This window comes from Aristolochia californica, unplaced genomic scaffold (genome assembly GCF_029961685.1).
Source record: "Aristolochia californica isolate CCGP_79_NKW_82.1479 unplaced genomic scaffold, dmAriCali1.0.hap1 SCAF_3, whole genome shotgun sequence".
NCBI classification, from domain to species: Eukaryota; Viridiplantae; Streptophyta; class Magnoliopsida; order Piperales; family Aristolochiaceae; genus Aristolochia; species Aristolochia californica.
Genome location: NW_027181992.1, coordinates 3327222 through 3341435, shown reverse-complemented (window position 1 = coordinate 3341435; position 14214 = coordinate 3327222). Strand labels below are relative to the sequence as shown.

At 35.9% G+C, this 14214-nt stretch overlaps 1 protein-coding gene across 4 annotated transcripts; it reads left to right on the top strand.

Annotated features, from left to right (window-relative positions):
- Positions 1-527: 527 nt before the first annotated feature.
- On the top strand, positions 528-14063 carry LOC137959928 (uncharacterized). Of its 4 annotated transcripts, none has more exons than XR_011114090.1 (15): positions 528-644; positions 912-1039; positions 1168-1213; positions 1699-1845; positions 1933-2421; positions 5113-5621; positions 5720-5830; positions 5921-6034; positions 6127-6237; positions 8415-8463; positions 8553-8675; positions 10121-10225; positions 12562-12653; positions 12844-12918; positions 13586-13673. XR_011114090.1 is itself a non-coding variant. In XM_068807350.1 (15 exons), the coding sequence occupies exons 2-15, from the start codon at positions 945-947 to the stop codon at positions 13934-13936; spliced, it is 2496 nt and encodes an 831-aa protein (XP_068663451.1). In that variant the 5' UTR covers positions 528-644; positions 912-944; the 3' UTR covers positions 13937-14063. The 4 variants fall into 4 exon arrangements, 3 of the variants coding, with proteins under 3 accessions (XP_068663451.1, XP_068663452.1, XP_068663453.1); XM_068807350.1 differs by having other exon boundaries at positions 12765-12918; positions 13586-14063; XM_068807351.1 differs by lacking the exon at positions 528-644 and having other exon boundaries at positions 948-1068; positions 12765-12918; positions 13586-14063.
- Positions 14064-14214: the final 151 nt, after the last annotated feature.

The following is a 14214-nucleotide window of genomic DNA, read 5'->3' as shown; positions in this document are numbered from 1 at the left end:
ACCCCACTCTTCCCTGCGGGACTCGAAGGCGGGATGTGTCGGACCTGGCTCTGATACCATGTAAAAAAGTTGACCAATATAACCTAAAAAACTCATTTAAGTACTAATCAAGAAAGGTTGACTGGAACAACCTCTTACAATAAAAAGCATAACTTCTATAACAAAGAAAAAGTTAGGTATAATCTTTGTATAAATTTATGTCCAACTTACTTTGTCTCTATTTTAATATTTATAAAAGATTTAAATTAAAAATAAGATATATAGTAGTAAATATTAACATATATTAGTTACATGGCAGTAATTGCCCATTCACATTTAAAATATATGGCATGGCTGTATTTCTAATTATTGTTCATATATTATAAATCATCATTCATCATTAGACGAGAATGATCTATTCTACTTCATTTTTAAATGAGATTCAATATTTCAATGGATTAATGATCGGTCTTGGATTGGGTTTTGGGCGGTACACAATGCGGTAAGTTCGGTGGGAAATTACGAGTCTGCTTTATCTGCCACTACAATGAACACGCATGCCATTGACTCTGATCTTACACGGTCCTCTGAGGAAACGGCTTCATCTCGCTCTCTCCGAGGATCGTCAGCTGAAAAACGAGAGAAGATATGATTTATCTTTCAAGGTAATGTGACGCCTCCTCCGTTTCCTCACTGTTATCCATATTGTTTTTTCCTATCTTATTGTCGATCTTAGGGATTCTCCGCGAGAACCCTAGTTGAAAACTCTAGCTTATCGAAGTTTCTGCTTTTTCATTTTCCTTGTTGCGTCTGCGGAAGTGCTTTTCATTTTTCTTAAATATTTAAAAACTGGTGAACTAAATTTTTAGGTATGGCGCGAAAGTGACTTGATATTTACTGATGTTAATAGTTGGTCGAATATAATGTTGCAGATGCCCTTTATGAATGGATTCTGAAGGTAAAGAATGAATGTTTGTCATTTCTGGCCGATACCTTTTTTAATCACGAGAGAAGCGGACGAAGCATTTGACTTCCTCCACGACAGAAACGGATGGAAACGGTGCTGCTCCAAACAGAAACAATTTCAAAGTACTTTCGGCTGATTTCTTGCTTGTTTTTGTTAAAATTTTTTTTTTGCTTAGTTTTGATTATTCGGAAAGGGTTCAATACTTGCTTTTGCAATTACAGGTCATGTAGTGGCGATCAGCCCAAGCAAAACCATTGCATTTTTCAGGTAGTACAAGCTTGGCTATTTGCATTTTTCGTTCTAGCAGTTTTTCTTTTGCTCATGCCTCAATTACGGAAAAGGGTTGTATTAAAAAATGAAAAAGTTCGTCATGGAGTTGACTTCATTGGATTTCTCTGCTCTCTGCTATTATCCCGAACTCAGTATTTCGGAAAGGCTGTATTTCTGGATTACTGTTGCATCATACTTACATTGAAAGTGTTTCTAGCATTAGGGGTGTCATTCTTCTTATGCACTTATATACTTCTATATTCATATAAGGTGATTAGAAGAAATTCTGTTGGTTAGCAGTAAACCAATATCAGTAAAAAATTTCAATTATGTACTTAGGAGAAGGTTTTGCTGCCTTTGACTGATTAAAAATGGAAGTCAACATGTTTTTGGGTCTCCAAAATTCTAGTTTTTGTTTTATTATTTTTAATTGACATTGGTTTCTCTTATTTTGTTATGTGTACTTTATATTAAATTTCTAGGTCCAAACAACAGATGAACTGCAGATATGGGTTGGTCGGCTTGAGCAGGAGTTGGCTGCTTCGACAAGCTTGGCAGCAGAGAGATTGGAGGAGATTATAAAGTTGAAGTCATCTCTTGCGTCCGTTACTAATGAGCTTGAAACCTTTGTGAGGGACTCTTCATGAACCATTCCTTTTTTATCTCAATATGATCATTATTCATCCTCGTACTAAACTAGATGCCTTTGGTTGTAGATGGTGGAATCTCTGAAATCTACAAAGGAAATATCCTCTCTCCGGTCTTATGTTAAGAGCTTAAAGAAAAAACTCCACAAGATGGATGATTCAAGAACATGGGCTGAGGTTGAGGTGCTGAGAACTCAGCTGGCAGCGTGGTCGCATTTATCTGGTTCACAAGCCATGAGAATTCTACAGTTGGAAAGGGAGATTCATTCATTACTCTGTGGTGGTTGGGAACAAAACACTAAAAGCATGTCAGAAAGACATTCTAACAAAAATCATGATGGCCCCGCTTTGCCTCGATTGACAACTGAGTCCATATTGTCACACAATATCGCTATGGCTGGTGGGCCTGCTCCGATGATGCAACCAATTACTTGGCTTCAAAAGGGTCAAAGTTGTAATGCTGTTGGTATAGAGGTGACAAGTCCATCTTCCTGCTTGAATGTGAAGCCTCAGGTTGATGATGAAACTGCAGCTGTTGAGGTGTATTTTAGTTCTCAGGTACTACAAACCTGTGAATTTTATTGTCTTTTGTTCTGTCTTTAGGTAGGTTACTTTGTCTCTCTTACTTTTTCCCATTATTTCATTTATAGTTTCGGCTTGAGTGCAATTTATTTGATAAGATATTGGTATTGAAAACAGAGAGGTGGAGAGGAATGTTGCCGTTTCTTCACTTTTACATCCATAGTTGATTTTGTGCTGTATGCATAAAAAATTAAATTTACAAGGAATGCACTTCTTGTTGGTTTCTGATTCGTCTATATGTTTATTGGCTTGAGGAAATGGTAAGATTATCTGTTTTAGGTAATCTCAATATTTTAGGGATATCCAGAACGTTAAAATCTCCTAAACATCCAGTTGTTTTAAAATCCCATGATTAATGTATTATTGGCCTGGTGAATTCACTAAGTATGTCAGAGGGAAAATACAATTTCCTGAATGCTGTTTTCGTAGTAGCTAATTGACAATGGAACCTTTTTAACTCATTAGGCAACACCGCTATGGGGGATTCACCATCAAATCTGGCGGGGTTATTGGTCCTAGGCACATGTTTCAATTCTTCTTTGACTGATTAAAGCTTAATGTTTAAACCTATTTGTACACTAATCGGTAAATAGTTACTTTTACTTGGTAATGTTCTACATTTTAAGTTTGCAGGTGTAACAATTTTATGACTGAGCAGAGACATGAGATGATTATACATTAAAAAATTGTCAGGCATCTCCTTGCTAAGGCTTAAAATTCTTTGTGCTTGCTTCATATTTTTAAGACAATCATCTACAAGAGAACCTCTGCCAGTAAGGAGCAATTCCATTTTGAGAATTATGGAAAGAGGTTTTCTTTTTTGCAACACTTTTTTTTTGAAAAGGCCCATTTCATTCCAATGCTCGAAGACAAAAAGAATGGAATCAGAGAAGTGAACCCCTTACAACAAGGGATTGAAGGGAAATACACTCTTTACCTAAAGCATTAGCAAAACCATTTTTTGATCTCTGAATGTAAGACCAAGTACAAACATGATTTAGGCTGAGGTCCTGAATTTTTAGGAAAGTATGTATTGGAAGATCTGATGTAATTAGGGTGTCATTGATGTAATTAGTTTATGTTTCTGGTCTCTTCTCCACTCTTACTAGGTTGAAGGGCATATTTGTAATATTGTACTTTTATTAGTTATAAATAGAGCTTAAGGGGAAGAGGGGGGGGGGGGGGGGGGGGGCTGTTCTTCTTCTTTCTCCATGGAGTCCTGAAAATCAACATGGTATCAAAGCATTGATTTTCAGGACTCGTAGTTATAGTTTTTTAGATTTCAGATTTATTTCTGCTCGGTTGATCAAAGGCGATGATGATTACTGTTGTGCTTCTCTTCCATTAAGGCTATGCTTAAGAGCATGGCTCCCTTTGCTGTTGTGCTTCTCTTCCATTAAGAGCACATTTTTCATCACTTTGATCCTCTGTGATAATCAGTTTCATCATTATGGAATGAGAACTTCTGGTCGGCGTTTCTTCATATAGAAGAGTGCTGGTTCTGTATCTTGCTCTGTAATTTGATATACAGAGTGGTATCTTCGTCATACTCAAGCTGGATGTTGCCGTCATTGGTGATAACTCACAAACTGTGAGGCTCTGCTGTCTCTGGTAATCGAAGTCGTAGTGCTCTGCTTGATTATACAAGTGCAGCATATCGTGCCTCACGAGTCTCAACTGCATATTTGCATCGGATAATCTTTCTTCAACAACAGAATTAACAAGTTCCCGGATTCTCTCTCTTCTTTCCAATAGCAGTAACAGAGGAGCGAGAGACTTAGTTCTTTGCTCTCGTGCTTGTGTATCATCACATCCTTCTCTCTGCTTTTTGTCACAGATTTCATAAGGTGGCCGATCAAGGGAAAGATGCACTGTGTATCATCGCGTTCTTTTGGTTCTTCAGTTTGAGGTTGTTTGGGCTTGTTCAAACAAATGTTTGGATTGACCTAAATCGACCTTAGCTCAGTCGGTAGAGAAGAACACTTATCCTCTAGGTTACTGGTTCAAATCCAGCAGGTTGCGTTCCTTTTTCTTTTTGCCTTTTCTGATTCCAGGTTATAGTGTGATTTTAAAGGATTCAAGTGAACAATTAACCAAATATGATATGTTAGTGAATCAGAGAATTCTTAAGTTCTTTCTGTGTGAATCAAAATGTTTGACTTGTGAAATCCATTGATATGATATCAAATAATGACCTTCAGCTACAAATAGATTGAAATTATCCTTTGTTGCAGTGGTTGACTAAACCTGTTATATTGTAGTACTACATATGCATTGCATGTTCAATAACTTTGTGGTGCTCCCCAAGAGTGAGCATGCCGATCTACCTTGATTGGTTGAACAAATCTCATAAAGGCATTGATTAGTCTGATCCATCAAACTGTTGCAAGGAGCAATGCTTCTTCCATGACTGGAATCTTCAATTGAACACACATGAAGAATGTAAAATGTAGGAAACATTTAGTCTTGATGATGGTCTTCTCAAGCTGATAAATCACACTGCTAGCTTAATATTTAATGTTCTTTTTCTACCACTTATTATGTACTAAAAATTGGCTGTTAAAAAAGAAAGAACTAAATCTTTTACTGCCTTGGATGTTTCACAGGGTATTTCCAAAAATTACTCTACTTGTTTCATTGAACCTGTGTATGTATCCTCTGATGCAGAAGGAAGACAAAATTCCTGTTGATGCACGATTTCTGGTTGGAGAAAGCTCTGGTGGTACTATCCAGAAAACTTCGACTTCCAATCCTGCAATTGTTATCACTAGGGACTGTCTGACTACCTGTTTTAATAATGCTTCGACTAAAGGTGGCAAAATAGGAGTAACTCCTGATAAACTCATACACTTCTATAAGGGTTCAGTTTCTGAAGTGGATGTGATTTGTAACAATCAAGACGTCAACGTGAAAGTTGAGAACTCTGAGGACTTTATTGCAGACAGACAGCAAAATTCTGTGAATTCCGATGTGCGCGAGGTTAGGGTCAAGGAGGAAATTATTGATGATAATGCTGTGTATGATCTGGACCATGTCCCTCTGCAAGAGAGAATAACAGTGCTGGTTTCTAAGAGGCTTTCTGATTTGGATGATGCCAGAAATATGAATTGCTTAAACCATACCATTAATTGCACTCTAGAATATGACCCTGATCTTCAACAAGAAAAGACAATAACGTAAATATACTGGCATCTGATTTTATCTTTTCCTAAGTTTTCAGTTCAAGGAAGGATTTAGTTTCAGTCCTGATATCTTACTTGGAAAAGGATTGCAGATGTCTTCCAGAAACAGTAGCAAGGGGATCTGCTTCTGAATGTAGCCCTGCAGATTCAACAAATGCTGAACCTTGTGCCCTTCCTACGTTAAAACAGGATGACATTTTCATGTATGATTCACTCATCAACTCTCTTTATTTCTCTAGTCATTAAGTCAATTTTCAATTTAAGAGTCTCACATTATTTTAAGTAAATCTCAGGGACTCAGAGGAAAAGACTCAAGTTGCATATCCCTTAGAGTGTGATACCAAATGTCCACTTGGCAGTAAACCTAGTGGTCTCAGTGGTCGCAAGAAAAGGAAAACACATACCATGTGAATCTCTTCTCTTCTCAGTGCTTACTCTTATTATTTGTTTAATCTTTTGACAAAAATTAAGTCTACAGTCACCCCTTGTTAAATTATAGGGGCTTGGGGGGAGCAGGATTTGAGGCTTTTGGTAGTGGAGGAGATGATATATACCGGGGAAATGTTGCAGCCAGGTCCTCTGCTCGGCGTAGAAGAAAAAAAACTGTTGTGTGAGTCAGTTTTATGTTGATTTTCTATTTGGTTTTTTTACTCTCTTAGTTATTGAATTTGGAAACTTTTAGCATGAACTACACATACAGAAGATCTAAGTCATAAATGCTCATGCAAGCATTGTCCGAGTGGTCTGACTGGTTTGATGAGAATTGGATTTGGCTAGTGGTTCTAACTAATGTTCACTTCCAGTGAATTTTTGTTTAGCAAATGACTGTATTGATTTTTTCACAAAAGATTTTAAACACAGGCCTTTGACATGATGCAAGCCTTTTTTTTTTTTTTTATCTGGGACCTACTGTTATGTATTGGCTTGTAAAGGTAATTATCACTGAAGATACATTAGAGGAGAGAAACATAAGGCTGATTCTACAGTCGTTTTTTATACACCACAAGATTTTAAGCCCACATCTCATGTCTGTTTTTCATGAATGAACTAACTGCTAACTTTGAATAGATTTGTTTGGTGTATGAGCACTGCCGGGGATAAGCGTTAATCTACAAATCTTGATCATGAGGGCAGACATTAGGATCTAAGTGTTTCAAGGTTTACATTTTTTTCATTTTTCTCTAATATTGTAAGTGATGGAAAATGTTAACATCTTTATCTACTAGGAAAATATTAACATCTTTATCTACTTATTTTTTCTCTGTATTGTAACTAAATAATGTATATTCCTCTTTTTTTTATGTAAGTCCTGTTACTTACAGAAAGGAAAGTATTATCAGATCGCAGACTATATGTTCACTGCAATTTAGTTCTTATGTCCAAGCGTGTGAGTTGGGTGCAGATTCAATGGGTCAGATATACTCCAAAGTGAATTTTCCTTTGTCTTTTGATAATTTATGCAAAAAGAAGTTGAAACTGAGGAAAAATGTTTGAATAAATTCTGGATGCCTGAAGCTGAGATTGGATTTAAGGTTGCTAAGTGACAAGTATATGTTGAGATGACTGAAGGCAAAATTTACTAGATGGGTGTTAGACGGATTTTTGGTTATGGAGCAAAATGTTTGTCAATGAAGAAACATCTACTAACTATGAGGGCCAAATTGACAATGTTGAGATGGATGTGTGGTGAAACTAGGGAAGGAAAATTTTGATTGGAACACATTGAGTGACACTGTTAGTAGAGCTATAAAAGGAGGGGGGGGGGGGGGGGGAGGGGGGGTGTGGTTGGAAGCAAGTAGCTTAGGAGGTTTGAGAACAGAGCATGTCGGACAGAATAATGAAAATGGCTGTAGGCAATATTTTGGAGATGATTGAGGAGGAACATACCAAAATATTGTGGAGGTGGTGAGGGAAGTCCTGATGAAGGCTTAGCAAATGGTGGAGTAAAATTAAGTGTGATTCGTTGAACCATAAGGCTCTGATAGCAATGCTGCAGATTTAGTTTTACCATTTCAGGTTTAAACAATCCAGTTAACCAAGCCTGAATGAATTAGATCATGTTAAAGCAATTAACTGGACCATGTTCAGCATGATTTTCAAGTGGACTGAGGCTAGGTCGTTCAATTTTTTTAAAACTTTGGAAAAGGTATTAATCCATTGAGGAGAAGAAATATGTATAAAAGTTGTAAATTATTTATGTCATTAATGACTAATTTTATAGGTAGGTTCCATATACTTCATTCAAAAAAAAAAAAGGTAGATTCCATATAGTAGATATTGTAAAAGTCTTGAATTTTCACAACAAGATGTTGTTGGGAGAAAAAGAGGGTCCTGACCCTGATTTATTCATCCAATATATTAGCTATGTTTTTTCTGTATATATTATGTAATCATGTAATGTTTTCAGTTTTTGTCCATAACCCTTAGTGCTTCCCCTCCTTTGGGGGAGACCCTTGTAGTCTTTTCTCTCTTAAGAAAATCTCCCCCACTTTGTCAAAAGAAAAAAAAAAAGTTGTTGGGAAATACCATTCTAGCCATGATCAGGTGAGTGATCTGTGGGTTATGGCTCCAAAATCTTCAGTTTACATAATTTGATAATCTCATCATGTAACTGAAGAAAATGCTGAGGACCCAGGTTCTTCAACACCCAGGTGATGACAAATGATGAATCTCCTTTCACTGGAAGGACCTGGATCTAGTTAACTCAATTCAACTGGCCGGTGTTGGTCTGGGTTTAACAACTTTGACAGCTTTAAGATCCTTGCTTACTTGTGAGGGTGATCACAGGGATTCTGTGGAAACAGCACTTGAGGAAGATGCTCCTGGACTTCTGCAAGTATGGTTTAATTACTTTTTTGCATCTCTATTCTTTTGATATTTGATAAATTACTTGAGTGAGATATTGTTGGTTTTACATGGAAACAGATTTTACTCGATAAAGGGATAAAAGCAGGCGAAATCAAGCTCTATGGTGACAAAGAGGACGAAGATGCATTAGAGATTTCCAATAATAGTGAATTTTCGGAACTTGAGACAATTGTTTCTAAGGTTTTCATTTTATTTATTTTACTTTATTTTACGTATTAATTTTTTAAGTGGCATCATGCAGGATTGTTCTTCTGCAAATTGTTATAACTATTTCTCGTTGTGCTAAAAATGAAAAAAATAAAAGGAAAAGAAAAAACTGTTCTTCCAGTATTTATTGAACAAAAGTTCCAAAGCTGTGATACTGAAAAGATGTTTCCTGAGTTGAAAAAGAAGTAATTTATAGACCAGTTGTAGGGTCCGTATTGCATTGTTAATTAAATAGCCATAGCAATCTGATTTATGGCCAGTGTGGAAAGTCTTCTTGTTGGAATATTTTTTATGACTATGTATGTGTATGTGCTTGTGTCAATTTGTGCATTTGTGCTCCAACTGTGGCCTGTCTCTCTGTTTTGGTGTGATTTTTGAGTCCTCTCTTTCTCTCTCTCCAACAGGCAAAAGTACAACAACAGACTTAAAGGAAGTGGTGATCTTGTCCCTTCTCTTGTTAGTTTAGCTGCTAAATTATTTACACTACAAGTGTGCAAGCTTGAATTTATGGGAAACCACATCATTTCATAAAAAAATAAAAAAATAAAACTATTGACCATATCATTTGTCAACAAACAAACAAGCAATTTGCTTAATTTATATTTTTCCTTAGTACAGTTAAATTTTTTTATTCATCCAATAATCAGTCAGGTTAAACTGTGGAATGCATAATTAAGTGAAATCTCAGGTCTGCCAAAATGTGAGCCTTGGCGGAAACTGGACACATCTTTGCTGTCTCGTTCTTTTATACTCGTGGGTTTGTAGTGTTTGTGGCATATAGGTGTGTCTTGTTCTTTAGCTAATTTACGTTCATGAACCCTTTTTTTAGAGTTGGATAAAATTGCTTCTGGAAGGTGTTGTCCTCTTTTTCGAAATTGCTTTTTTATAAAGGTTGATTGTTCTTTGCTTGGGAACGGGAATTTGTTCTTTTTGAAAAATGTCCTCTCTTGTAGTTATTTTTTTTGTAGGTTACTTGTTTCTCAGATTATAGATGATACCAAATTTTGCCTTCTCACCAATTCTGGGAGGAAAAGAATTAGATTTTCGTTGTCCTAGGGAAAATAATTATATTAAAAAATAAAAAATAGTGGAATGTGAATATAGCATTCATTGTTCAATAGGATGGAAGGGTAAATAGTAAACCCACATATAGGATTAATTTAATCACTCATGAGTTGTCATTTTCCTGCAGGCATTTCGTTGCATTTTCACACTTTAGTTTAATTTTTTTCCTTTTGTCTTTCTTTTATTTTGCTGGTATATGAAAAAAATTTGTAATCTTTTATTGGTGTCTTAATTATGGATGTGAAAGAAGCAAAGCTATCACTTCTCATTTACTATTACTTATATGCAGTAATTCTTGTCTGATAATGTTTCCATGCAAGATCTCAAATTTTGACCTGTTTTTTATCTTTCAGCTTTTTTCTCAATCCTCCACTCTACTGAAATTTCCTCCACTACGACAGACAAAGGGATCAAAAGCTAGTTACTGCCTGTCCTGTTTAATTTCCCTCGTGGAGCAGGCAAGTGGTTTCTTTAACTTGAAGTTTTTTTTTTTTTTTTTTTTGTGGGTAGTTGGATTGGGATTAATAGTGTTATCATGGGTTTGTTAATACACTTGGAAAGTTGGAGTGGAATATGAATTCCCTTCAATAAGTGAGAGAGAGTATGTTAGTATGTGTTAATGTTGGGATGGAATTTACTTTGCCCTGGGAAGTCAAGTTATCTCGTTTCTTCAGGAATGTGAATTTTTACCTCTGATGGTGGAGCTTTACTTTTCATTGTTGAGTCATTCATTCAACCAGCGATGGTCATCAAAGAAACCATAGTGAGGGGTGGGGACATCGAAAGAGAAGAGGGGAGGAATGAGAGTGAGAATTGAAGGGGAGTCACTCTCCTCCGATTGTCGCATGTTCTGACGGGGAAAGAGCTGATGAATGTGGTGGATGGGGGGGGGGCTCGTCCTCCTGTTCTCCTTCCCTTGCATCCTCTAAAATTGCAGAGGATGATAGGGAAGAGGGTGGGGACGACTGATTGTCTCCCTTTAACTGGAGGCAGATTGGATGGAGGAAGCCCACCTGTTAGCCATGGTAGGAGGGCCTTCCCCTTCATTGTTAATATCTAATTTAATAGTTTTAAATATTACAGAGGATGGTGGGGAAGGGGCAGGGGAGCCGTTTCCCTTTGATTGAAGGGAGAATGGAGAACTCCTCCCACCCACCATAAATTCATGATTTAAATCATGGATTAAATACATACTTATTGACTTACATAATACAAATAATGTATCAACTTAATCGTTTAAGTATTTAATAACTTATTTCATTCAATAAAATATTTAGTATTTTAAACCAAATAAAATATTATATATTTAGTTGCTGATTATTTTGTAAAACTAAACATGTTTTTTGATAAATGTTTAGTTAGTTCACTTGGAAAGTTCATGATTATTTATTTTTGTTTATTTACTTTGGCAAATAAAATAATTATTAATTTAATTCTTAATTATATCAAATTTTACGTTGATGTTATTTAATTTATCTTTAATAAATTTAAGTGATTTAGTATTTAATTTAAACTATTATATATTATGCATTTTAAATATTAAAATTTTTAATTTTATTTTTATTATTAAAAATATTTAAATATTGTAACATTACTGTGAATTTTTTTTCTTAATTATTAAAAGTGAAATTTATGTTAGCTTATAAAAAAATATTTTGTTTCTCAGAATAGCCAATAATTACATAGTGCCCCTTTTCTCCTAGGTATCTCATCACAATTCCATTCTATTAATCAATTCCCTATTGCACTTTCAATGGGTTCACCCTAATACCCCGCAATTTACTCTCTTCCTTAACCTGGTGATACAAATGTTCTAACCCCCCATATATTTTACCTACTGATATATTTATAAACTAACTTAAAATTCAAACTAATTTTATTATTTTGTTTATTTTTTTTTTTGTAAATTTTTATGTAGTTGAATAATTTATTGGATTGAACTTATGTTTAATATCTTATCAATAGATCTTATTATTTAATGTTATTTTAATTTACTTTAGTGTCTTTCACTTTCTTTTTTCTAGAAAGAAGGGGAAGGCTGGCCCTACTCTTTTGCTTCTTTTTTATGCAACAGAAGGGGTAGGAAGGGAGGTAGCCTCCCTCTCCCTCTTTTGTTTTCTAGTGTGAGGACAAAAAACGGGAAGGGGCGTTTCTCTTTCTCCCTTTTCATACACGAACAGGAAGAAGACGACGAGTTCCCTTGCCCTGTTGGAGAGTGGAAACATAATTCTATTAGTAGAAGAAATTTAGGGCTAGAAATTTTCGAGTTCCCTTGCCCTACAAGAGTTCCTTTCTGATGTTGAAGAATGGAAATACAATTCTATTTAGTAGGAGAAAATTTGGGGCATGAAAATTTTCAATGAACTTAATTCTACTTCAAACTATGGAGTTGCTGTCAATGGAATTTAGAATTTTAAGAGCTCCTAATCTTTTATGAATTCCTGGTGTCAATCCCCATTAAAGCCAGAGCATATTTTCTCTCTTTTTTTTTTTTGAAAATGATGAGAATTTTGAGCATATTTTCTCTCTTTTTTTTAATGAAAATGATGAGAATTTCATTGAGAGAAAGAAGATGCAAATTACAGAATGACAACTAGCTCAATATGACAGCTAGGGAAAATGATACAAAGAGATCTGAAAAAATACAAAGCAGATTCTCAGATGTTGATAATTTATAATATGAGTGGAAATGCATCATTTTGAACATGGAGCTGTTTTCCTGTATTGTTTCATTTTGTGCCTTCCGAGTTTTTATTATCCATACTTAATTTCATAAATGCATATTTATCTTCAGACCCAGTACTTACAATTTCGGAAGTGGCCTGTTGAGTGGGGATGGTGCCGTGAGCTTCGGTCCTTCATTTTTGTCTTTAAGAGGCACAACAGGTAAATATCTTATGACCAAGTTCTTCTACTAGGCCTTTTTTTTTCTAGGGGGGGGATGGATTAATAGCAGTTTTATTTGTATTGATATAAGAATCTTGAATACGTTAACAGAATAGTTCTTGAGCGCCCAGAATACGGGTATGCGACGTATTTCTTTGAACTTGTGGGTTCTGTCCCCATTGACTGGCAGATTAGGCGCCTAATAACAACATTGAAGCTCTCCAACTGCGGCCGGATTACTCTTATTGAGAACAAACCATTACAGGTGTGATAAAAGTAGTTTTCTGCTGTTATTTACTTGTTTTCTGTCAGTACCACTGGAGAGCTTGCTTAGTCTTTCCTTGCCCCTTGAATGATTGGTGTGTTCTTCAAGTAAGGCGAATATGTGACTTTCAACAGACTAGATAATGGTGAGACTGACCACCATGATTAAAGAAAATCATTAAAACAAAGTGGAGGAGGTGAATATGGAAAACAGCTGGATATGGTGTCTGGGTTCCAGAATCTATGCAGAGAATAATAACACTTGAAAGATAATTTGATGGTGAACTAGTCAACAAAGTTTGATATTGATGCTTCTGTTTGCATGATATGCTTGTGGAGTCAGCTGGAGCTGGTCGTCTAAATGCTACTCTTTAGCATTACAACTAGATAACAACACTAGCTTCTTGAATAAAAATGTTCTGTTTACTCGAACTGCATGATAACCCCTCTATTGATGACAGCTGCATTATCTACTGATGTACAAAATATTATTTGTTTGAGATATTGATTACTTCATTTGGGAGTATTGTTGCATGTCATTAGGTTAATATGTCAAGTCTTACCTAATGTTGTTACTGTTGAATCCATGTAGGTTCTTTCCTGTTGTATTTGTGATTAGTTCCTCTTTGGTCTTTGCCATGTGATGACTGATCTATCTGTGATACTAGGTGGGTGAAGATTTGACAGAGGGAGAAGCTCGGATATTAGAGGAATATGGTTGGAGACCAAACGGTGGGCTAGGAACAATGCTCAACTACTGTGATAGGGTTGTTCACGACAGAAAAAGCGAAGGTGACAGCTTGGAGTGGAAATCTAAAATTGGGAAATTGCTTATGGAAGGCTATGATGGCGGGACTGTAGTCATGGCAAAGCTCCCGAGGAATCTCATAAAATATATGGGCAATCCTGAGACACAAATGAAAATAGACATCCCAGAGACAGAATTAAAAATAGAAAGCAACCCAGAGTCACAAATAAAAGCAGAACACACCGAAAAACAGGTAAAGATGGAGCTCTGAGTGAAGTTTTGCCAGGATGCATTGTAATTTATGTACATGTTTTAGGTTTGATCTTTTTAGAGTTCTATTGACACTTGCTGGGAGAATGGTGAACTTGTGGTCTAATGTAGCAGTAATTTCATCCGCTTCTGTAAGTTGTTTGGGCAATTAAGTGTTGTTGTTCTATGCTAAGCTTCTTCATTTTCAAATTTACAATGAGATGGCAGGTTTCGGAAAGAGCAAGGTGGGTCACTGCACGGTGGACTCCTATGATGGTTGTTTATAATTTAATGCACCAG

What these genes read in the sequence shown, in the direction of transcription:
- LOC137959928 (XM_068807350.1), top strand. Translation starts at nt 945, where the DNA reads ATGAATGTTTGTCATTTCTGGCCGATACCTTTTTTAATCACGAGAGAA. An exon ending in ATGCTCCTGGACTTCTGCAA is followed by an intron (nt 8,464 to 8,552) that starts GTATGGTTTAAT and finishes ACATGGAAACAG; the next exon opens with ATTTTACTCGATAAAGGGAT. An exon ending in GTCTTTAAGAGGCACAACAG is followed by an intron (nt 12,654 to 12,764) that starts GTAAATATCTTA and finishes ATACGTTAACAG; the next exon opens with AATAGTTCTTGAGCGCCCAG.